The sequence below is a fragment of the Scyliorhinus torazame genome, chromosome 1 (assembly GCF_047496885.1).
Source record: "Scyliorhinus torazame isolate Kashiwa2021f chromosome 1, sScyTor2.1, whole genome shotgun sequence".
Classification (NCBI taxonomy): domain Eukaryota; kingdom Metazoa; phylum Chordata; class Chondrichthyes; order Carcharhiniformes; family Scyliorhinidae; genus Scyliorhinus; species Scyliorhinus torazame.
Genome location: NC_092707.1, coordinates 156,931,385 through 156,956,984, shown reverse-complemented (window position 1 = coordinate 156,956,984; position 25,600 = coordinate 156,931,385). Strand labels below are relative to the sequence as shown.

Sequence of the window (25,600 nt, the reverse complement as noted above, 5' to 3'; positions counted from 1 at the left end):
GGTGCTGCGGAGGGTGAATGCGTCAACTTCATGCGAGAGGTTGGGGCTGATACAGTTGAAGGTGGTATATAGGGCGCACCTCACTAGGGCGAGCATGAGCTGACTTTTTGAGGGGGTGAAGGATGTTTGTGAGTGCTGTGGGGGGGCCCCGCAAATCATGTTCATATGTTTTGGTCCTGCCCAAAACTGGAAGGGTATTGGAGGGAGGTCTTTGGGGTAATCTCAAGGGTGGTGCATGTGAGACTCGAATCAGGTCCCCTGGAAGCCATATTTGGTGTGTCAGATTGGCCGGGGTTGGCGGCGGGTCCGGGGGCAGATATTTTAGCCTTTGCCTCGCTGATTGCCCGAAGGCGGATGCTGTTGGGGTGGAGGTCGACTTCTCTGCCCTGTGCCTCGGCGTGGCAGGGGGACCTGCTGGAGTTCCTAACACTCGAGAAAGTAAAGTTAGAGCTGAGGGGAAGGATGGCAGGGTTCTACAACTCATGGGCCTTGTTCATCATGCATTTTCACAAATTGGATGATATCGAACATTAGGGGGGGGGGGTGTTGGAATGTATAAATTAATGATGATTATTTTTCATTGGTGACTTGTATTCAAAATGTTGGGAGCTGTTTGAGGGTGGGTGGGATGAGGGGATTGCCATTGTATTTGGTGTTATTGTTAATTATTTGTTGTTGTAAATATGATGAGTATGTGAAAAAGGAGAATAAAAATATTTATTTGAAAAATCTTATTATTGGGCAGCAAACATTGCGATGGTGAGGAAGTGGACTGTGGAGGAGCGGTCGGTCTGGGGGCGGGTGGAGGCGGCGGCGTTGGGTAGGGGAACGAGTTTGAGTGCATTGTTGTGGTCATCTTTGGGTATTCCGCGAGTCCAGTGGTGATGTCGGCTTCAAAGGTGTGAGGGCAGTGTAGGCAGCATTTTGGGCTTGAAGGTCCGTCGTTGTGGGCGCCGATCTGCGATAACCATAGGTTTGAGCCGGAGCGGCTGGACGTGAGGTTTCGGGGGTGGCGGCAGGTGGGGATTGTGTATTTCAGGGACTTGTTTATCGGAGGCAAATCCGCGGGGCTCGAGGAGTTGGAGGAATTGTATGAGCTGTCCAAGGGGAATTGACTTAGGTACATGCAGGCGAAGGATTTCAGGAAGAGTGTGGTGCCGTCAGGGGGCTGTCATCTCCGGTGTTGCAGGACAAACTGCTATCCAAGGATGAGATAGGGGAGGGTGTTGAATATTCACACGGAATTTATGGAGAGGGAGGGTGCCCCAGTGGAGGATATTAAGGGCAAGTTAAGCAGGGAAGTATGGGCTGGGACATGGGCGGAGGCCTTGCAGAGGGTGAATGTGTCCTCGTCGTGTACGAGGTTTAGCCTCATCCAGTTTAAACTGGTGCATAAGGCCCATATGACGGTGGCGAGGATGAGCAGGTTCTTTGCGGGGATGGAAGATAGGGGTGGGTGTGCACGGGGGGGCCCGCGAACCACAGCCGAATGTTCTGGATGTGCCTGAGACTAAGAAGTTTTGGGCAGGGGTTCTCGGATGTGACGTCAGAGGTGCTGGGTTGGGGGTGGTTCCGAGTGCGGAGGTGGTGAAATTTGGTGTGTCGGAAGACGCAGGAGTACAGGGGGATGAGATGGCGATGTATTGCCCACTGCCGCCCTGTGTAGCCACCTAAATTGGCCAGCTCCCGATTTAAAATGGCGAACGGCAAAGGCTGATGGGAAAGTCAGCCAACATAGACAGAAACCAGCAGGTGCAGGTTTGCTGTGTATTTACCTCTGCAAAGGCCAGACAACATCGATACCAGCGACCATCAGCATAACAATGTAGCAGCCATCTACATACTGATGAGCAATCTCCGGGAACAATAAGTAACATTTTGGACACACAGCAAAGCCAGACTCCCCGGCGCCAGCAGGAGCCAACACAAAGGAGGTGAACGAGCACCTCAAGACCGCCCATCGATCAGGGAACCGCTCCAGTATTGGAGAAATCGAACCAAGCGATTGGGACAAAGTCCAATTACTTGGGACCAGGTACAGGGTCCGCCCCGAAAGGCGGGAAAGAGTTAAGCCCCAAGTTCAAATCACTCTCTTCACCTCTTCGTCCTGCCCGGGTCACCCAGCAACACGAACCAACATTGACCGTGACCGGTGCAATGACCACCGACAGAAGTAAGTCTTAATTCAACGCTCGCTACGAGATAGGCACTCCGAGCTACCAATCCGTACCAACTTCGAATCCCGCAGACTCAGAACCCGAACGAAAGGCCATTTGTTCCCCTGACCTGGTGGGCCAGTCCGAAACTAAGTATAGGCCTGTTAGTTGTATAAGTAGCTTCGACGTAGAATTTGTGCATGAGTAGTAATTACTGTGTATAATAAACGTGCTTTGATTTAAACCTTACTAATCGGTGTATTGGGTTATTGATCATTACTCGGACTTGAACCTTGTGGCGGTATCATAAAGATACCTGGCGACTCGAGAGCAAAGGTAATAAAACAGAGCAATTGAACCAACGTAAAGTTAGCAACACCTGGTAGCCCGGAGACAAATGTTGTTGGGCTGGAGGGCCTTGGAGCCACCGAAAGCGGAGGGTGTGGGTGAACGACCTTGCAGAATTCATGGAGGTTGGAGAACTTCAAGTTTGCTCTGCGGGACGGCAAGGTGGCACAGTGGTTCGCACTGCTGCTTCACGGCACCGAGGACCCGGGTTCAATCCCGGACCCGGGTTACTGTCCATGTCAGGTTTGCACATAGTCTCCCTGTCTGCGTGGGTCTCACCCCTACAACCCAAAAAGATGTGCAGGGTGGATGAATTGGCCAAGCTAATTTGCCCTTTAATTGGGAAAAAAAGAATTGGGTACATTAAATTTAAAATAAAAGTTTGCTCTGCCGGTTCGGTAGAGGGGTTCACCTGGAGGTGGAAACCGTTCATCAATTTCTTCAAGGAAAATTGTAGGGTTAGCAAGGGGAAGGGGTGGTTTGGGGGTGGGGGGAAAGAGCAGGTTAAAATGGGGAAGGAGAGACGTGGCAGGGTGATCATAGAATTTACAGTGCAGAGGAGGTCAATTGGCCCATTGAATCTGCACCGGTCATTGGAAAGAGCTCCCTACTGTAGCCACTTAAAAATGGCCAACTCCCGATTCAAAATGGCGAACGGCAAAGGCTGATGGGAAAGTCAGCCAACAAGACAAAAACCAGCAGCTGCAGGTTGGCTGTGTATTTACCACTGGAAAGGCCAGACAATATTGATACCAGCAACCATCAACATAACAAAACAACAGCCATCTGCATACTAATGAGCAATCCCCGGGAACAATAAGCAACATTTTGACACACAAAGCAGAACCAGACTCTTCGGCGCCAGCAGGAGCCTACGCAAAAGGAGGTGAACGAGCACCTCAAGACCGCCCATCGATCAGGGAATCGCTCCCGCATTGGAGAAAATCGAACCAAGCGATTGGGACAAAGTCCAATCACTTGGGACCAGGTACAAGGTCCGCCCCGAAAGGCGGAAAGCCCCTGGGGACTATAACAATTGAGCCCCAAGTTCAAATCACTCTTCTCTTCTTCTCCACCTCTTCGCTCTCTTCACGCTCTTCTTCCTGCCCGGGTCACCCAGCAACAACGAACCAACATTGACCGTGACCGGAGCAGTGAAGATCAAAATCGTAAGTGTTAATTCAATGCTCGCTACGAGACAGGCACTCCTAGCTACCAATCTGTACCAACTTCGAATCCCGCAGGCTCAGAACCCGAACGAAAGGCCATTTGTTTCCCTGACCTGGTGGGCCAGTTCAAAGTTAAGTATAGGCCTGTTAGTGTTAGTTATAGAAGTAGCTTAGACGTAGAATTTGTGCATGAGTAGCGATTAATGTGTATAATAAATGTGCTTTGATTTAAACCTTACTAATCGGTGTATTGGATTATTGATCATTACTCGGACTTGAACCTCGTGGCGGTATCATAAAGATACCTGGCGACTCGAGAGCAAAGGTAATAAAACAGAGCAATTGAACTAAGGCAAAGTTAGCAACACTACTTCAACCCATGCTTCCACCCTATCCCCAGAACCAGTAACCACATCTAACCTTTTGGACACTAAGGGGCAATTGATCATGGCCAATCCACCTAACCTGCATCTTTGGACTGTGGGAGGAAACCGGAGCACCCGGAGGAAACCCACACAGACACGGAGAGAAAGTGCAAACTCCACACAATCACCGAGGCGGGAATTGAACCCAGATCCCTGGAGCTGTGAGGCAGCAGTGCTAACCACTGTGCCACCGTGCCATGTTGGTGTCAGGGGGGCTTGGCGGGCTGCGGTGGTTTATTGGGTTGATGTGTCATTCTTCTGATATTCTGCATTGTGTATATATATATATATATATATATATATATAAATGATTGTATTCAAAGCATTTAACATAGATATATATATCTATGTTAAATGCTTTGAATGCAATCATTTTTTTTAAAGTCTATGTAATTCTTTGTGCAAATCTCTTCCTTCACCTTACCATTGACAGTCATACCTTGCGCTCCCGTGAAGCATTTTGGAACAGGATATTACAATTAAAGATACTGTCCAAGTTGTTGTTGGACATGAGGCACTTTAGAATGGTTCCAAGAGATCTAATAAAATGCTATATAATACACATCACCCATTCTTTCGCAAGAGGCATTTGGCTCTGAATCAAGAAATCACGTCCAGGACTTTTACTAAGACAGTTCAAGTGAGGACAAGATCCGGCTCAAATTTCCCCATCAAGACTCACTGTCTAAACTCACATTTACAGAACAACCAGAAGTGTTGTAATTGTCTTTAGAAACCTTACACTCCAACACAGGTTAGTGCCACCAGATTAGATTGGGGGCAGGGAGAGGAGGAGTTATTCATACATGCAAAGCACCAACAAATCTTGGAAATGAGTAATTAAACTAATGGGCAGATTTATTTTTCACAGATGTTAACCACTGTGTTTTCTATTTACATGTACAGGCCATATGCTGGGAGAAGCAGAGCTAGTTAGTATTGAGATGTGTCAGCAACAAAACAGTGTTGAATTGTCACAATCTGTGAATAAAGTCAAGAAACAGACTGTCAATGTCTCTTGAATGGAGAACACATCACAGAAATATGACATCTCAGCAATATATCAGGGAATAAAAAACTTAATTGCCCACAACTGCAATAAGGTTATATATTTAAAAACACACCTTTCTGCAATAGTTCATACCCATATCATAGAAAGAAAGCTTTTAAATTATTTGCTTTGCCTTCATTGCTGAAGAATAAAAGTCAATACATCACAACAATCTCGACAAATGTCACACATATTTCAAGTCTTGGTGCATTTCAACAAAGTTTGCATTTTTCTGCTACTCATACGTTTGAGACGTTTGCCTGAAAAACGTCTTTTCCCCTTTCATAAAGAAATAGAGCTGGTCCTACCTCTCTTCGGCTTCTGTAGAGTTCTTCCTGGACGAAGGTGATAGAGTCATTAGTGACATAGAGCTTGAGGAGTTTCTCCTGCAAAGTATAAGAACCATTTCATAAAACTCTTGGGGAGTACAAATAGGCAATAGTTATACTTCCATTTATAGTTATACTGTATAATAGTTATACTGCATCAATAACACTGCACTCTAGCACTGCAGCCTACGGCGCTGAGGACCCGGGTTCGAATACCGGCCCTGGGTCACTGCCTGTGTGGAGTTTGCACATTCCCCCAGTGTCTGTGCGGGTTTCACCCCCCACAACCCAAAGAATGCAAAATTGCCCATTAATTGGAAAAAAATAATAATTGGGTACTCTAAATTTATATTTAAAAAAAATAACACTGCACTCTTCAGGGCAGCAATACAACTCCAGAACTAATATTGGTTTTCCTGTATTTTTCCAAAAGTCCAGGTTAAGAATCGGGATGGGGACAACATCCACTTCGACAACTTAGCAGCAAGCCAGTTTCAAATATTGTCCATTTTGGACATCTAGAGCCCCTGAAAGTTCAGCAATTTTATTGCATTTATGAATTGTTGCATGATGTTTACTCATATTGCCTGCCAATTGTCCATGCATGCATGCATGGTACAAGCCTAGAATATGCCTCAGTTTTCTTTGGAGTCTGAAGACAGTGTAACTATAGTCCATGTAACTGCTGCGGGTATATGTTGGAAATAGCTAGGCACTGTTAAGGGGATGACTCATGTTTTGGAGAGGCAACTTAAAATGGGGTAAAGGGTCTTGCACTGTGGGCTAGACACCTGATTTGTAATGCAGAACAAGGCCAGCAGCGCGGGTTCAATTCCCGTACCGGCTGAGAATTCGGAATTCTCCCTCAGTGTACCCGAACAGGCACCGGAATGTGGCAACTAGCGGCTTTTCACGGCAACTTTATTGCAGTGTTGATGTAAGCCTACTTGTGACAATAAAAGATTATTATTCATCCAAATCGCACTCAGATTGCATGGTTAAAGTGTGGTTAGGATCCCAAACGAGAAGCCAACTATTTTCAATTTGTAAAACTGAGGAAATATTACTGCACCACATGAGTGATAGCAGTGACAAACAGGTATCCTTATGTTAAAACAATCTTAAATTTAATCACAGAATTAACCACACTAGCAACAAAGAAATAGCTTTCCATAGTCATAGAATCATACAGCACAGAAAAGGCCCTTCAGTCCATCGTGTCTGCACCAATCAGAAACAACCACCTCACCATTCTAATCCCATTTTTTAGCCTTGTATGCCCTGGGATCGCAAGTGCACATCTAAATACTTCTTAAATGTTATGAGGGTCTCTGCCTCCACCACCCTTTCGGGCAGCGAATTCCAAACTCTCACCACCCTCTGGGTGAAAAGGTTTTTTCTCACATCCCCTCTAAACCTCCTGCCGCTTACCTTAAATCTATGCCCCCTAATCATCAACCCCTCCACCAGGGGGAAAGGTTTGTTCCTGTCTACCCTATCTCTATGCCCCTCATAATTTTATACTTCTCAATCATGTCCAACCTCAGTCCCCTCTATTCCAAGGAAAACAATCCAACTCTCTCCAATCTCTCTTCAGAACTAACACTCTCCAGCCCAGGCAACATTCTGTTAAATCTCCTCTGCATCCTTTCCATTGCTATCACATCCCTCCTATAATGCAAATTCCAGAACTGCACAAAATACTATAGCTGTGGCCTAATCAACATTTTATACAGTTCCAATTTAACCTCCCTGCTCTTAAAATCTATGTCTCGGCTAATAAAAGGAAGTAAATCATAAGCTTTCTTAACCACTATATCCACCTGCTCTGCTACCTTAAGGGACCGGCATACATGCACATCAAGATCCCTATGATCCTCGGTGCTTCCCAGGGTCCTGTCGTTTATCAGGTATCCCCTTGCCTTGTTTGTCCAGCACAAGTGCATCACCTCACACTTATCCAGATTGAACTCCATTTGCTACTGATCAGCTCATTTGACCAGCCCGTCTATATATCCTCCTGTAATCGAAAGCTATCCTCCTCACTATTTACTATCCCACCAATTTTCATATCATCTGCAAGCTTACTGCTCAACCCTCCTACATTCACATCTAAATCATTTATAGAAATCACAAAACAGCAAGGGCCCCAACACTGATCCCTGCGGGACCTCACTGGACACAGGCTTCCAGTCAGGAAAACACCCCTCGACCATCATCCTTTGCTTCATGCCACTCAACCAATTTTGGGTCCAATTTTCCATATTTCCTTAATTCCATGGGCTCTTACCTTCGCTATCAATCTCCCATGTGGGACATTATCAAAAGCCTTGCTGAAGTCCAAGTAGATGACTTCAAAAGTATTTCCCTCACCTCTTTGGAAAATTCAATCCAGTTGGTCAGAGATGATCTCCCCGTAACAAAACTACGCACACTGTTCTTGATTAATCTCTGCCTCTCCAAATGCAGATTAATTAAGGGCAGCACGGTAGCATTGTGGATAGCACAATTGCTTCACAGCTCCAGGGTCCCAGGTTCGATTCCGGCTTGGGTCACTGTCTGTGCGGAGTCTGCACATCCTCCCCGTGTGTGCGTGGGTTTCCTCCGGGTGCTCCGGTTTCCTCCCACAGTCCAAAGATGTGCAGGTTAGGCGGATTGGCCATGATAAATCGCCCTTAGTGTCCAAAATTGCCCTTAGTGCTGGGTGGGGTTACTGGGTTATGGGGATAGGGTGGAGGTGTTGACCTTGGGTAGGGTGCTCTTTCCAAGAGCCAGTGCAGACTCGATGGGCCAAATGGCCTTCTTCTGCACTGTAAATTCTATGAATTCTGTCTCTCAGAATAGCTTCCAATAGTTTTCCTAGCTTCCAATAGTTTTCCCACCACTGAGGTCAGACTGACTGGCCTGTAGTTTCCTGGTTTAGCCCTTACTCCCTTCTTGAATAATGGTACCACATTGGCTATCCGCCAGTACCTTTCATGTGGCCAGAGAGGAATTGAAAATGATTGCCAGCGCCCCTGCTATTTCTTCCCTTGCCTCACTCAGCAGCCTGGGATACATTTCATCTGGTCCTGGAGATTTCTCTACTTTTAAGCCTGCCAGACCACTCCTCTCTATGTTAATCTCTTTCATTTTATTAGTCCTTCTCCCGGATTTCTATACCCACACTGTCCCTCTCATGAGTGAACACTGATACAAAGTGCTCATTTTGAAACCTATCTACATCCTCCAGCTATATACACATATTATCACTGTGCCCCGAATAGGCCCTACTGTTTCCCTCGTTATCCTTTTACCCTTAATGTACTTGTAAAACAACTTAGGAGTTTCTTTTATTTTACCTGCCAATATCCTTTCATGTCTCCTTTTTGTTCTCCTAATTTCCTTTTCAAGTCCCTCTTGTACATTCTAAATGCCTCCAGGGCTTCTGCTGTTTTGAGCCCTCGATATCTACCATGAGCCTCCCTTTTTCTCCTTATCCAATGCTGTATATACCTCGATGTCCAGGGTTCACTGGATTTGTTGGCCCCACCCTTTTTCTTGATTGGAACATGTTGGCCCTGTACTCTCCCTTTTTCCTTCTTGAATGTGTCTCACTGTTCTGTCACAGATTTACCTAAAAGTGCCTGCTCCCAGCCCACTATAGCCAAATCACATCTGATCTTATTAAAATTGGCTTTCCCCCAGTTTTGAACTTTGATCTCAGGCCCATCCTTGCCCTTTTCCATAGCAATCTTGAACCTAATGGAGTTATGATCACGGTCTGAAAAATGCTCCTCCACTGATACGTGAACCACTTGCCCAGCTTTGCTACTGAAAAACCGGGACCTCAACTGCCTCAGCCATCTCCAGAGAGGCTTTAACTACAGTCAGAGCAATAACAGTAACTTGGGAGTGACTTACTGCCATAGTCAGAGTGGTAATTCCCTGGGACAGGTTGATTTCCAGCTGCAGGGAGTTTTTAACCACAGTCAGAGTAATACTGCCTCAACCGGGACCTGGGATTCATGTCACATTACATTCATCCCCCACCATCTGGCCTGCAAAATCCTACCAACTGTCCTGGCTTGACACAATTCACACCTCTTTAACCTGGGGTTACCCCATCTCTGGATCTGTAAAGATTTAATCATCTGCTAATGCTCGCATTCCAAGCATTGTCTGGCATCTTTGAATTTGTCTATATATTTGTTTCTGGAACATACCTCTTCATTCACCCGAGGAAAGAGCAGCGCTCCGAAAGCTAGTGACATCGAAACAAACCTGTTGGACTTTAACCTGGTGTTGTAAGACTTCTTCCAGAAAATTAAGTCCAGTATCACCGCCTCTCTTGTAGGTCCTTCCACATACCGACTTAAAAAGTCCTTCTGCATGTATTTTCAGAATTCTGCTCCCTCTAAACCTTTCACACTATGGCTACCCCAATTAATATTGGGAAAGTTGAAATTTCCCACTATCATTATCCTATTACTTTTACACTTCTCTGAAATTTGCCTATATATCTGCTCTCGACCCGTTAGGGGGCCTATAGAACACCCCCAGGTGTTTTGGTTTTTAGGTTCTACCCATATGGCTTCAGTTGAAGAGCCTTCTAAGATGTCACTCCTCCTTATTGCTATAATTGATTCCCTGATCAAAATTGCAACACCACTTACCTCTTTTCCTCCTTCCCTATGTCACCTGAAGATAGTGTATCCTGGAATATTGAGTTGCCAATCCTGCCCCTCTTTCAACCATGTCTCAGTGACAACAATTACATCATACCCCATGTTTTAATTTGCGTCCTCAATTTATCTGCCTTGTTCGTCAGACTCCTCGCATTAGAATAAATACCTTCCAATCTTGCCAACTTTCTTGTGACGGTAGCATTGTAGGGCAGCACGGTGGCACTGCGAGGGCAGCACGGTGGCACTGCGAGGGCAGCACGGTGGCACTGCGAGGGCAGCACGGTGGCACTGCGAGGGCAGCACGGTGGCACTGCGAGGGCAGCACGGTGGCACTGCGAGGGCAGCACGGTGGCACTGCGAGGGCAGCACGGTGGCACTGCGAGGGCAGCACGGTGGCACTGCGAGGGCAGGGCGGTGGCACTGCGAGGGCAGCGCGGTGGCACTGCGAGGGCAGCGCGGTGGCACTGCGAGGGCAGCACGGTAGCATTGTGGATAGCACAATTGCTTCACAGCTCCAGGGTCCCAGATTCGATTCCGGCTTGGGTCACTGTCTGTGCGGAATCTGCACATCCTCCCAGTGTGTGCGTGGGTTTCCTCCGGGTGCTCCGGTTTCCTCCCACAGTCCAAAGAAGTGCAGGTTAGGTGGATTGGCCATGATATATTGCCCTTAGTGTCCAAAATTGCCCTTAGTATTGGGTGGGGTTACTGGGTTGGGTGGGGTTACTGGATTATGGGGATAGGGTGGAGGTGTGGACATCGGGTAGGGTGCTCTTTCCAAGAGCCGGTGCAGACCAGATGGGCCGAATGGCCTCCTTCTGCACTATAAATTCTATAACTGGTCTCAACATGTCTCAAGGCCTTGTCTCAACTGGTCTCAGGCCTTCCTGACTTACTTGATGTCTCCTCCAATTTTGACTGTACATCTACCCAGCTGAACCTTCTCTCAGGATTCCAGGCCCCTGCCAAGTTAGTTTAAACCCTCCCCAACAGCACTCGTCCCATTTCAGTTCAGATGCAAACCATCCACCTTCTACAGGTCCCACCATCCCCCAGAACAGTCCTAATGCTCCAGAAATCTAAATCCCTCCCTCCTGCACCATTTCTCCAGCTATGCATTCATCCAGACTAACCTCCTATTTCTATATTCACTAACAGGTGGTACTAGAAATAATCCGGTAATCCGGAAGTAATAACTTTACAGTTAACAGTTACATCAAATCTTAATGTGGAGATGCCGGCGTTGGACTGGGGTGAGCACAGTAAGAAGTCTTACAACACCAGGTTAAAGTCCAACAGGTTTGTTTTGAATCACTAGCTTTCAGAGCGCAGCTCCTTCCAAAGGTGAATCTGAGGAAGGAGCTGTGCTCTGAAAGCAAGTGATTCGAAACAAACCCATCAAATCCTAAGTAAAAGAAGAAACCTTAACTTGCTTCCTAAACCTGCCACTATATTTCAATTAAGCAAACCAATATGTAGTAAATACCACTCATGAATAAAGTTAACAACCATGGTTTCTACTTGCTTTTCTCTGTGCAGAATCTTTGGAGAGTGAGCCTTTCAGAACCAAAATGAAACACTTCTGTTCAGATGAGCGTTCTAGGGCCAACTGACTCCTTCCATTAACTACATAATCTGCACACAAAGCATAAGGCATTCTTTTGTCGCTTCTTACAAAATGTCCCTTGACATGTTTAGCCAGGACCAAACACAATACCCCTCATGGGCGGGTGGGCCCGGGGGGGAACTACAAACCAATGAATGTATCCACATGTTCAACTTGTTTTACTTAAAATTTTCAATGCTTTGTCTTGCCTCACCACAAAGGGAGAAGCAACTCTGCAAACAAGCAACCTTTGTCAAATCGAGGAACACCTCTGAAAAATATTTTTGCGCTATTTGAATGACACAAATCATTCAATGCATCGTGCATGTGTCAGCTCTTTGGTAGAGCTATTTAATTCGTCCGATCGCTCCTGTTGTTTCCCCGTAGCCCTAAAGTCTGCCCATCAAGTATGTATCCAATTCCCTTCAGAAAGTTACTTCTACCAGCTTCCACCTGCCATTTGAGGCAGTGCATACCAGATCATAACAATCCTGTGCTGAAAGAAATGTTTCCTCCTTCCATGAAAGGTGGGTGCTGTGCCGCCTGGGTGTACCATCAACCCGCGATAATGACATTTTGGCTTAGTTCGTTAGTTAGTTAGTTAATTTTCCGTTTGATGTTTTGTTTTAGTTACAGTGCCTCACCTGTGGCTGTCACGTCCGACATCTTTGTTTGATTTATTGACAGTTTTTGTTCGAATCAAGAGAGTATATATGGGGGTCAGGGGAGGGAAATATTTCCTCATGTACCGCTTGTCCTATTTCCATTCACCCTAAATATGTGTCCTTCTGTCATTGGAAAATTTCCTCTTATTTATTCTATCAAAACAAATAAGGATTTTGAACACCTCTGTAAAATCTCAACTTAACCTTCTCTGCTCCCAAGGAGACAAACCCAGCTTCTCCAGTCTCTCGACACGAGTCCCTCATCTCTGTTGGCATTCTTGTAAATCTTCTCTGCACCCTGTCCACGGCCTTAACATCCTTCCTGTAGTGGGTCGAGAACTGGTCACAATGCTCCAACTGAGATCTAACCAGTGTTTCATAACAGGTAAGTATGACACCCTTGGTTTTATACACCCAAGATATAAGAGCAGGAGGAACACGCAGCCCATGCAAGCCTGCTCCGCCATTCAATGAGATTATGGCTGATCTTGGGCCTCAACTCCATTTTCCCGCCTGCTCCCCATATACCTCAATCCCCCGAGACCAAAAATCCATCTATCCTCTCCTTAAATATATTTAATGATCATGCATCCACAACTCGCTGGCGTTGAGAATTTAGAAGATTCACAACCCTTTGAGAAAATAAATTTCTCCTCATCTCATCCCGAAATAATCAGTCCCCATTATGAGACTGTAACCCTAATCTGTGTTTTTGATTCCCCAGCCAATGGAAACAACCTCTCAGTGTCTACACGATCAATCCCTTTCACAATCTTTTATGTTATTTATTTATATAGTCAAGGTTACCTTCTCGTATTTTATATAAATTTAGAGTACCCAATTCATTTTTTCCCAATTAAGGGGCAATTTAGCATGGCCAATTCACCGTCCCTGAACATTTTTGGGTTGTGGGGGTGAAACCCATGCAAACACGGGGAGAATGTGCAAATTCCACAGAGAGTGACCCAGAGCCGGGATCGAACCTGGAACCTCGGCGCCGTTGTGGCAGCAATGCAAACCACTGCGCCACCATGCTGCCCCTTAGGTTACCTTCTCAACATATCCCCTCATCCTGGGTTCGATTCCCAGCCACTTAAAAGCAAAAATTCTTGCGCGACTTCGCAAGTGGAAGAGAAGGAGAAACAGTTTCTAACATAGCCGCTCACCTTCCAAGATGTCAGTGTGTACACCATCGAATGTCTCTTTTCTGGCGCCCAAAACTGGACAAATTAGTTTACATTACCTCTCCTCACTCTTCTTAACAAAATGAATCACTTCATTCTTCTCTGCATTAAATTTCATCTGCCCATTTCACCAGTCCGTCTTCCTCCGCCTGAGGTTTATTACAATATTGTCTTTATTCTGAGTTGCGTATTGTTGGAAAACTTTGAAGTTATGCATTATAGAACATAGAACACAGAACATTACAGCGCAGTACAGGTCCTCGGGCCTCGATGTTGCGCCGACCTGTGAAACACTCTGAAGCCCGCCTACACTATTCCCTTATCGTCCATATGTCTATCCAATGACCATTTGAATGCCCTTAGTGTTGGCGAGTCCACTACTGTAGCAGGCAGGGCATTCCACGCCCTTACTACTCTCTGAGTAAAGAACCTACCTCTGACATCTGTCTTACATCTATCTCCCCTCAATGTAAAGCGATGTCCCCTCATGCTAGACATCACCATCCAAGGAAAAAGGCTCTCACTGTCCACCCTATCCAATCCTCTGATCATCTTGTATGCCTCAATTAAGTCACCTCTTAACCTTCTTCTCTCTAATGAAAACAGCCTCAAGTCCCTCAGCCTTTCCTCATAAGATCTTCCCTCCACACCAGGCATCATTCTGGTAAATCTCCTCTGCCCCTTTCCAATGCTTCCACATCCTTCCTATAATACGGCGACCAGAATTGCACACAATACTCCAAATGCTGCCGCACCAGAGTTTTGTACAGCTGCAACATGACCTCATGGCTCCGAAACTCAATCCCTCTACCAATAAAAGCTAACACACCGTACGCCTTCTTAACAACCCTCTCAACCTGGGTAGCAACTTTCGGGGATCTATGTACATGGACACCGAGATCTCTATGCTCATCCACACTGCCAAGAATCTTACCATTAGCCCAGTACTCGGACTTCCTGTTATTCCCTCCAAAATGAATCACCTCACACTTTTCTGCATTAAACTCCATTTGCCACCTCACAGACCAGCGCTGCAGCTTATCTATGTCCCTCTGTGACTTGTAACATCCTTCCGCACTGTCCACAACTCCACCGACTTTAGTGTCATCTGCAAATTTACTCACCCATCCTTCTACGCCCTCCTCCAGGTCATTTATAAACATGACAAACAGCAGTGGCCCCAAAACAGATCCTTGTGGTACACAAGTAACTGGACTCCAGTCTGAACATTTCCCATCAACCACCACCCTTTGTCTTCTTCCAGCTAGCCAATTTCTGATCTAAACTGCTAAATCGCTCTGAATCCCATGCCTCCGTATTTTCTGCAGTAGCCTACCGTGGGGAACCTTATCAAACACTTTGCTGAAATCCATATACACCACATCAACTGCTTTACCCTCATCCATCTGTTTGGTCACCTTCTCAAAGAACTCAATAAGGTTTGTGAGGCACGACCTACCCTTCACAAAACCGTGTTGACTATCTCTAATCAAATTATTCCTTTCCAGATGATTATACATCCTATCTTTTATAAACCTTTCCAAGGTTTTGCCCACAACAGAAGTAAGGCTCACTGGTCTATAGTTACCGGGGTTGTCTCTTCTCCGCTTCTTGAACAAGGGGACAACATTTGCTATCCTCCAGTCTTCTGGCACTATTCCTGTAGACAAAGATGACTTAAAGATCAAAGCCAAAGGCTCAGCAATCTCCTCCCTAGCTTCCCAGAGAATCCTAGGATAAATCCCATCCGGCCCAGGGGACTTATCTATTTTCACACTTTCCAGAATTGCTAACACCTCCTCCTTATGAACCTCAAGCCCTTCTAGTCTAGTAGCCTGAATCTCAGTATTCTCCTCGACAACATTGCCTTTTTCCTGTGTGAATACTGACGAAAAATATTCATTTAGCACCTCTCCTATCTCCTCGGACTCCAAGCACAACTTCCCACTACTGTCCTTGACTGGCCCTACTCTTACCCTAGTCATTCTTTTATTCCTGACATATCTATAGAAAGCTTTAGGGTTATCCTTGATCCTATCTGTCAAAGACTTCTCATGTCCCCTCCTGGCTCTTCTTAGCTCTCTCTTTAGGTCCTTCCTAGCTAACTTGTAATTCTCGAGCACCCTAACTGAACCTTCATGTCTCATCTTTACATAAGCCTCCTTCTTCCTCTTGACAAGTGTTTTGACTGCTTTAGTAAACCACGGTTCCCTTGCTCGACCACTTCCTCCCTGCCTGACAGGTACATACTTATCAAGAACATGCAGTAGCTGTTCCTTGAACAAGCTCCACATTTCCATTGTGCCCATCCCCTGCAGTTTTCCTCTCCATCCGCTGCATCCGAAGTCTTGCCTCATCGCATCATAATTGCCTTTCCCCCAGATATAACTCTTGCCCTACGGTATATACCTATCCTATTCCATCACTAAAGTAAACGTAATCGTAAACGTAAACCCAACGTAAACGTAAACCCGAGTTCTGACCATTAAAATAGACTGAAAACTGCAATCGTGTTAATACCGACGTTTACCACGTGGTCTATCCAGTCTGATAAATAAGTGTTCACCCCCACTCTCTGCCCCTTAGCCAATTTTTTATTTATGTTACCATCCCATGAGCTTTCATTTTGCTAACATGACTATTACGTGGTGCTTGGTAAATGCCTTGCAAAAGTCCATATACACAACATAAACTGCACTATCCTTATCTGCTCTGCTCATGACATCATCAAGTTAGTCAAGCAAGACTTCCGGTGGCTACTATGAAGGAGTAAGTCGCACATTTGGTGGCTTCCGCTCTGGTCGGACGTTTGGACCTTTTCCCCCGATTTTCTACCAGGCTTGGATTGTAAAACTGATAACAGAGGCAATTGTGAACTGAATTCCCACACCGGTGCATGGAGAGAAGGACTAGAAGTGCTTGAAGAGGCAGAAACAGAAAGACAGAGAAGGCTTGGGCTGAAGCTGCAACAGGAGACAGCATGGCGGAGGACTGGACCTCTGGTTTGTCGACTCAGTGGTCAACGGAGCAGCTGATGCAAGTTATTCAGGAAGGCTTTGCTATGCAGAAACGGGACTGCTTGGACCCGATAAAAGAGTCAATTGAGCGGCTGGAGGTTAGATTGGATGCCCAAGATCGGGCGATCCAGAAAGTCGAGACGGTGCTGGCTGAGCAGGAGGAACATCAAACTGCAGTGGAATTGGAGGTGGGGATGCTGAGAGACCAGCAGAAAAGGCTCCTCGAGAAGGTGGAGGACCTAGAGAATAGGTCCCACTGGCAGAACTTGAGAATCATTGGGCTCCCGGAGGGATCCTAAGGAGCGGACGCTGGAGCATACATAGCGGGTATGTTTGAGAAGCTGCTGGGGGAGGGGACATTCCCCCGACCCTTGGAGGTGGACAGGGTGCACAGAGCGCTCACGAGGAAGCCGCGAATGGGAGACCCACCCCCCGCCGAGGGCAATGGTGGTGAGATTCCACAGGTACTTGGATAAGGAGCGCAATCTACAGTGAGCCAAGAAGACACGGAGCTGTAAGTGGGACAACAGTATCCTGCGGGTTTACCAAGACCAGAGTGTGGAGGTGGCCAGGAGAAGAGCAGGCTTCAACCAGATTCGGTCGATCCTTTTTGAGAAAAAGGTGAAGTTCGGACTGTTGTAACCGGCCCATCTCTGGATCACGCACGAGGAACAGCACTTTTATTTCGAGTCGCCTGAGGACGCGCTGGACTTCGCGAAAAGGAACGGACTGGTGGTGGACTGAGAACTTTTGATCTTGGTTGCAACGTTCTTGTTCTGTTTTGTTCATTTTTCTGTCCTTTTTTTAAAAAAGTTTCTTGTTTTTCGTTTTGTGGAAGATGTTTGTAATGCCTTTTGCATTGATTTGGGACCAGCGGTGAGCTGAGTGAGTTAAGGTTTTCATTTGCACTGTTGGGGGATGGAGGTGTGCTTGTTTAGATCTTGGTGTTTTTCTGTCGGGCAATTGTGTGGGGATTGTTTGATGTTGGAGTATGTTTGTATGAGCGGGGGGGGGGGGGAAACAATAGGCGAGAGACTATTCGGTGCCATGGATGGGGGCCACCAAGCTAGCTGGGCGGGCTAGCTCACGGAAGTGCAGTGGGGGTGTGTGCATATGTTCGGTTTTTAAAGGGGTTGGATTACAGTGTTGTTACTTGGGACGGGAGGGGGGTAAATGTTCTGCTGATGAGGAAGGGACTTGGGCTAAGGGACAGAGAGGAGGTTGGGGGCGGAAGCTGCCTGGGGGCGGACCGGTGGAGCATGGGCTGGAGGCGGGCCCAAAAAAGGGGATGGCTGATCGGCAAAGGAGGGGGCAATGAGCCCTCCAACTAGGCTGATCATCTGGAATGTTCGAGGGTTAAATGGGCCGGTCAAGAGGGCACGTGTGCTCGCACATCTTAGGGGGCTGAAGGTGAACGTGGTAATGTTACAGGAGACGCACCTTAGAGTAACTGACCAGATTAGATTGAGGAAAGGATGGGTCAGTCAGGTCTTCCACTCGGGACTAGACTCAAAGACTAGAGGGGTCGCGATCCTGATCAATAAGCGGGTGGTGTTTGAGGCGGGTAGAATAGTCTTGGATGTGGGAGGTTGGTACATTATGGTCTGTGGGAAACTGGAGGGGGTGCAGGTGGTATTAGTAAATGTGTATGCGCCAAATTGGAATGATGTGGAGTTTATAAAGAGGATGCTGGGGAAGATACCGGACCTGGACTCGCACAGGTTGGTCATGGGAGGGGACTTCAACACAGTTATTGACCCTGGCTTGGACCAGTCAAGCTCGAAAACGGTCAGGGTGTCTGCAATGGCTAAGGAACTAAAAGGGTTCATGGAGCAGATGGGGGGGGGGGATCCATGGAGATTTGGGCAGCCGAGGGTGAAGGAGTTCTCCTTCTACTCACACGTGCATAAAGTGTACTCCCAGATTGAGTTCTTTATTTTGAGCAGGGCCTTACTGGCAGGGGTGGTGGACACGGGGTACTCGGCGATCACAATCTCAGACCATGCTCCGCACTGGGTTGACCTGCAGGTTAGTAAAGACAGTAACCAGTGCCCACAATGGAGGTTAGATGTGGGACTTTTGGCTGACGAAGGGGTGTGCGAGCGGCTGAGGAAATGTATTCAGAACTATCTGCAGGTCAACGACACGGGGGAAATTTCAGTAGCGGTGGTGTGGGAAGCACTGAAGGCGGTGGTCAGAGGGGAGCTGATCTCGATACAGGCCCATAGGGAGAAGGTGGACAGGGCAGAGATGGACCGACTGGTAAAGGAGATACTACAGATCGATAGGAGATATGAGGAGACCCCAGAGGCAGGGCTTCTAAGGGAACGGCGGAGGCTACAGGCGGAGTTCGGCTTGTTAACCACAGGAAAGGCGAGGGGTGCAATCTATGAGCATGGAGAGAAGGCCAGCAGAATGCTTGCACAGCAGCTTAGAAAGAGGGAGGCAGCCAGGGAGATAGAGAAAGTAAATGACGGAGATGGGAACCTGGTTGGAGATTCAGCAGGGGTGAATAAGGCGTTTAGGGATTTCTACAATAGGCTGTACAGGTCGGAACCCCCTACGGGGCTGGAGGGGATGAGGCACTTCTTGGAGGGGCTGAATTTCCCAAAGGTGGACGCAGAGCTGGTAGAAGGGCTGGGGGCCCCGATTGGGTTGGAAGAGATAATAGAGGGTCTGAAGGCCATGCAGTCGGGTAAAGCCCCGGGGCCCAGTGGAGTTTTACAAAACGTTCGCTGGGATATTGGGGCCTGTGTTGATGAGGATGTTCAATGAGGCAAGGGAAAGAGGGGTTCTGCCCCCGACGATGTCACAGGCCACGGTTTCGCTGATTCTGAAGCGGGACAAGAACCCGGAGCTGTGTGGGTCCTACAGGCCGATATCCCTGTTGATTGTGGTTGCCAAATTGCTGGCCAATATTTTGTCCTCCAGGATTGAGGATTGTGTTTCGGACATTATTGGGGAGGACCAGACGGGGTTTGTTAAGGGTAGGCAGTTGGTGGCCAATGTAAGAAGGTTGTTAAACGTGATAATGATGCCCCCGGAAGGTAGGGAGGTGGAGGTAGTGATCGCAATGGATGCAGAAAAGGCTTTTGATCGGGTAGAATGGGATTATCTGTGGGAGGTACTGGGGCAGTTCGGATTTGGGCGGGGCTTTATTGACTGGGTCAGGGTGCTGTATAAGGCTCCTGTGGCAAGCGTACGGACGAATAGGACAACATCAGGCTATTTTAGACTGCACCGGGGGACAAGACAGGGATGCCCCCTCTCCCTCCTGTTGTTCGCGCTAGCGATAGAGCTGTTGGCAATTGCACGGAGAGCCTCAAGCGGCTGGTCCGGGGGTGGGGGGTGGAGCACAGAGCTCTATGCAGACGACCTGCTTCTGTATGTATTGGACCCATTGGAGGGGATGGAAGAAATCATGAGGATTCTAGGGGAATTTGGCCAGTTTTCGGGGTATAAGCTAAATATGGGGAAAAGTGAGATGTTTGCGGTCCAGGCGAGGGGACAGGAGAAGCGATTGGGGGAGCTGCCGTTTAGATTAGTAGGGGGAAGCTTTAGGTACTGAGGCATTCAAGTGGCGCGGGAATGGGACCGGCTGCATAAATTAAATCTGGCCCGACTAGTAGACCAAATGAAGGACGATTTTCGGAGATGGGACGCGCTTCCGTTGTCACTGGCTGGGAGAGTGCAGACGGTGAATATGACGGTCCTCCCGAGATTCCGGTTTGTATTTCAGTGTCTCCCCATCTTTATTCCGCAGTCCTTTTTTAAACGGGTCAACAAACTGATCACTGGCTTCGTTTGGGCGGGCAAGATCCCGCGAGTAAGGAAGGTAATGCTTGAGCAGAGTCGGGGAGAAGGCGGGTTGGCGCTGCCAAACTTTAGGAACTATTATTGGGCGGCGAATATAACCATGATCAGGAAGTGGGTGGTGGGGGAGGGATCGGCATGGGAGTGTATGGAGGCGGCTTCATGCAAGGGCACCAGTCTGGGGGCGTTGGTAACTGCACCTCTGCCGTTCCCGCCGGCACGGTACTCCACCAGCCCCGTGGTGGTGACAGCCCTGAGAGTCTGGGGGCAATGGAGGAGACATGTGGGAGCAGAGGGAGCATCGGTCTGGTCCCCAATCTGTAATAATCACCGGTTTGCCCCAGGAAGTATGGATGGGGTATTCAGGATATGGCGGAGAGCAGGGATTGAGAGGATGGGGGACATGTTTATAGAGGGAAGCTTTCTGAGTATGAGGGAGCTGGAGATGTTTGGGTTGGCGAGGGGAAACAAATTCAGGCATCTGCAGGTGCGAGACTTCCTACGTAACCAGGTGTCAACCTTCCCGCTCCTACAGCTAAGGGGGATTCAGGACAGGGTAGTTTCCAGAGGGAGGGTAGGAGAAGGGAGCGTCTCTGACATTTACAAGGAACTTGTGGGGTCAGAGGAGACACAGACCGAGGAGCTGAAGCACAAGTGGGAGGAGGAGCTGGGAGGATAGTGGATGATCTATGGGCGGACGCGTTGAGTAGAGCCAATGCGTCCACAACATGTGCCAGGCTCAGCCTGATACAATTCAAGGGCGTTCATCGGGCTCACATGACAGTGGCCCAGATGAGCAGATTCTTTGGGGTGGAAGACAGGTGTGCAAAATGTGCGGGAGGACCAGCGAACCATGTCCACATGTTCTGGACATGTCCGAAGCTTCGGGGATTTTGGCAGGGGTTTGCAGATGTCATGTCCACGGTGTTAAAAACAAGGGTGGCACTGAGTCCAGAGGTGGCGATTTTCAGGGTGTCGGAAGACCCGGGAATCCAGGAGGAGAAAGAGGCAGACGTTCTAGCCTTTGCTTCCCTGGTAGCCCGGAGACTGTTACTATTAGTTTGGAGGGACTCAAAGCCCCCGAAGTTGGAGACCTAGCTATCGGACATGGCTAGCTTTCTCTGTTTGGAGACAATCAAGTTCGCCTTGAGAGGGTCACTGTTAGGGTTCGCCCGGAGGTGGCAACCATTCGTCGACTTCTTTGCGGAAAATTAACCGTCAGCAGAATGGGGGTGGTGGTTAGTTTAGCTTAGAGTAGGGGGTTAATAAAAGTGGGACCTGTAAGGAAGGGAGACAGCTTTTGCACTATGTTTATAGTTTCATGTACATTGTTTATTTTGTTGTTGTTACAATACCAAAAATACCTCAATAAAATGTTTATTAAAAAAATAGTCAAGCAAAAATTGCCTTCCACTAACACCACAATCTCAGCCAGTAATTAACTCTTTCTTCATTACATACAGCGTGCAGAATTCCAGTTTTATGCCTGGAAACCACTGCCAGCTGCTGATCATCCTCAGGTGCAGCAGAAATCGAGTCAACTTCATTTGGGACGGGCTGAACCTTATCATTTGAGCCAAGCCATTTAGAAGTGAAACCAGAAACTGCTTCTCTACCCAAAAAACTGTAGATTCTGTTGGTCAACGGAAATGTCCAAGACTGAAATTGATAGGATTTTGTGAGGCCACAACCTCAATGGAAATGGAGCAAAGATTGGCAAATGGAGTTAAGGTGCAGATGGTCCGGGCGGCATGGTGTCGCAGTGGTTCGTACTGAGGACCCGGGTTCGATCCTGGCCACGGGTCACTGTCTGTGTGGAGTTTGCACATTCTCCCCATGTCTGCGTGGGTCTCACCCCCACAACCCAAAGATGTGCAGAATTAGTAGATTGGCCACGCTAAATTGCCCCTTAATTGGAAAAAAATAATTGGGTATTCTAAATTTAAAACAAAAAGATACAGATGGTCCATGGTTTTGACAAGTCAAACTGTCTTTGGACTAGAATGGATGAATGGCCTACTCCTGTCCCTGCCTGTTCATTGTTTTAAACAGAATGACATGAGATTATTAATGTTTTGACCCCTGAGGGCTGTGGAAGCTCAGTCATTGTGTATGTTTAAAGCAGAGATTGATAGATTTTTGCTTAATAATATTTTAAAAATTTATGGGACTACTGTGTGTAAAAGGTATTGAAGTGTCCGAACACCCGTGATCACATTGAATGGCCTACTCCTGTTCCTGTGTTCCTGGCTATTTCAAGTGGTCACAAGATACCAATTGATGACTCATCTTCAGAACAGTAAAAGGACTATGAAATGAAATGAAATGAAATGAAAATGAAAATCGCTTATTGTCACGAGTAGGCTTCAATGAAGTTACTGTGAAAAGCCCCTAGTCGCCACATTCCGGCGTCTGTTCGGGGAGGCTGGTACGGGAATTGAACCATGCTGCTGGCCTGCCTTGGTCTGCTTTAAAAGCCAGCGATTTAGCCCAGTGAGCTAAACCACTATGGAAGTGAAAGTTAATATCCCCCACTCGAACAGTGTCAGAAAGTAGGCAGAACCAAGCAGTGACCACAGGAACAACCATGGCAACAACAGCTGGAGAGTTATTTCATAATCTAGCACATGGTTTAAAAAGAAAGATTATTTTTACATAGAACTATCCACGTCCTGAGGATGCCTAAATGCACTTTACAGCCAATAAATTAGCTTTGAATTGTAGCCATTGCTGCAATGTGGGAAAGCCAGCAAACAATTGATACACAGCAAGGTTCCACAAATCGCAAAGAGATAAAGATAAAGGTCTCCATTTTCTCATCAAGACATCACTTTTACGGTAATAACACTCTGGTATACACTCTTTTGTTTTCCGGATATTGTTTAGGAAGTTATTAAGGATTACTTAGTGTTGTATTCTTTGGGGGTTGTATTTGAATTGATGGTTGCTAAGATGTTCACTGTATGTTTTAAAAAGGTTGAGTTCATAGACTAAACATTGTTTTGCTTTAAAAAATACTTTTCCATTTCTGCTGTACCACACCTGTAGAGTGGGCCGTGTGCTCCCCATACAACAATCTAGTAAAAGTTGTGGGTCAGGTGAACTCCATGAGACACTTTGGGGTCCTCTAAACCCTGGCCCATAACAATATAAAGGGGGTGTTTGTTACCTCTCTGCACCGCAGTTGCTCCATGCCGAGGCAGCTGAGGCACACTTCACTGCTCCTATCTCACCCAATCGGAGTGAGGAAAGTCGGGCAACACAGGGGCTTTGGAGCAGAGTGGCAATCCGCTGAGGAAGATTTGGTTACCAGTACTTTATAGCTGGACACAAGGGATTAAGTGGGCGTTAAGGGCTGTGTTGTGAAGATGCACGAGCACCCAATACACACCCACACAGTTCGGATCACGTGTAACAAAAACAAAAAGAAATGATTCTTCCAGTAAAATGAGTCGTAACGTTTGCTAATCCTCAGGCTGCAGTGAAGGAATTCTACCTAAATGAAATACTGGGGTGAGAAAGGAAAACAAAGAAATCCGCCCTGAAGAAGGTGCCCAAAACCAAATGTGCCATGAGAACAGGGAGCAGCCACTGGCCTGACTCGGAGAAGCATATATCGGAACGGGGCCTCGAAAAGCATCAGAATTGTTAAATCATCACCAGAAACGTAATGCAAAATGGCTAGTGTTGCAGCAGGAGACCAAAATCGCTGAGTCTAGCTAAAGACCTGAATGCCAAAATTAACCGTTTCCGGCGATTCATCATTTGGAAATCACAAAAACACAAGCATGCCTGAAGTCACATCAGCAATACGGATGAAACACGCATGAATTTTGATACATCCAGTATCAACTACCGAGAGTGGGAAGTTTAAAAACAATTAGAACATACAGGGCAGAAGGAGGCCATTCGGCCCACCGAGTTGCACCGACCCACTTAAGCCCTCACTTCCACCTCATCCCCGCAACCCAATAACCCCCCGCTAACCTTTTTTGGACACTAAGGGCAATTTATCATGGCCAATCCACCTAACCTGCACGTCTTTGGACTGTGGGAGGAAACCGGAGCACCCGGAGGAAACCCATGCAGACACGGGGAGAACATGCAAACTCCGCACAGTGACCGAGCAGGGAATCGAACCTGGGACTCTGGCGCTGTGAAGCCACAGTGCTATCCACTTGTGCTACCGTGCTGCCAACTGACTTCTTCTGAAAGCCAGAATAGATGCAAAGGCATGATTCACGGTGGTCCAGGACTGAGCAAAATTAAAGCTATGGTAATTTTCAAATGTAAAACCATGCTGAAAATCAAGTTCCCTGCAGGAGTATTTGTACATGTCCATGACAACAATTGGATGAACGAGGAAGCAGTGTCAAGAGTATGAATAAAATACGGATTTAAGAATGGGATAAAACAACGATTAAAAGAAGTGTGGATAAAATAAAAATTTGAAGAAGGGGACGAAAGAGGAATAGATAAGAGTGCAGCTGGCGGAAGGGGCTTCGGTATACAAATCAGCTGAGAAGCATGGTAAATACATACTTACTTAAGTGAAGTGAAGAACAAAAGAAGTACAGAATTTTAGGTGTTAAAACTGCAAAAGAGGAGTTTAAAGTGAAGATGAGGATACAGTTCACAGGCTTCAAAAGTGAGTCAGTTAGATAGAAGGGCAGCACGGTAGCACAAGTGGATAGCACTGTGGCTTCACAGCGCCAGGGTCCCCGGTTCGATTCCCCGCTGGGTTACTGTCTGTGTGGAGTCTGCACGTTCTCCCAGTGTCTGCGTGGGTTTCCTCCAGGTACTCCGGTTTTCTCCCACAGTCCAAAGACATGCAGGTTTGGTGGATTGGCCATGATAAATTGCCCTTAGTGACCAAAAAAGGTGAGGAGGTGTTATTGGGCTACAGGGATAGGGTGGAAGTGAGGGCTTAAGTGGGTCGGTGCAGCCTCGATGGGCTGAATAGCCTCCTTCTGCATGGTATGTTCTATCAAATGGGAAATATGGTGCATCAGTAGCGGTGTGTGGCTCTGTGCTGACAGGGGTGTGGAGGGGGTGGTGGTGGTGGTGGTGGTGGTGGTGGTGGACAGGAGAAAGAAGAGAAGCAGCTGGAAAAGCACTTACGATCACAGCCACTCCCAGCTGGAAAGTGGAACTTTCCCAGAAAGAATTCTAG

The 25,600-nt window shown here is 47.2% G+C and overlaps 1 protein-coding gene across 3 annotated transcripts in view; it reads right to left on the bottom strand.

The window, feature by feature from the left end:
• LOC140415503 (transcription elongation factor A protein 3-like) overlaps positions 1-25,600 on the bottom strand; it is a 99,236-nt gene that overhangs the window by 56,874 nt on the left and 16,762 nt on the right. For all 3 annotated transcript variants that reach the window (XM_072501062.1, XM_072501061.1, XM_072501060.1), the window contains one exon: positions 5,458-5,535. In XM_072501062.1, coding sequence (XP_072357163.1) covers positions 5,458-5,535 — 78 coding nt within the window. The remainder of the gene's footprint in view (positions 1-5,457; positions 5,536-25,600) is intronic.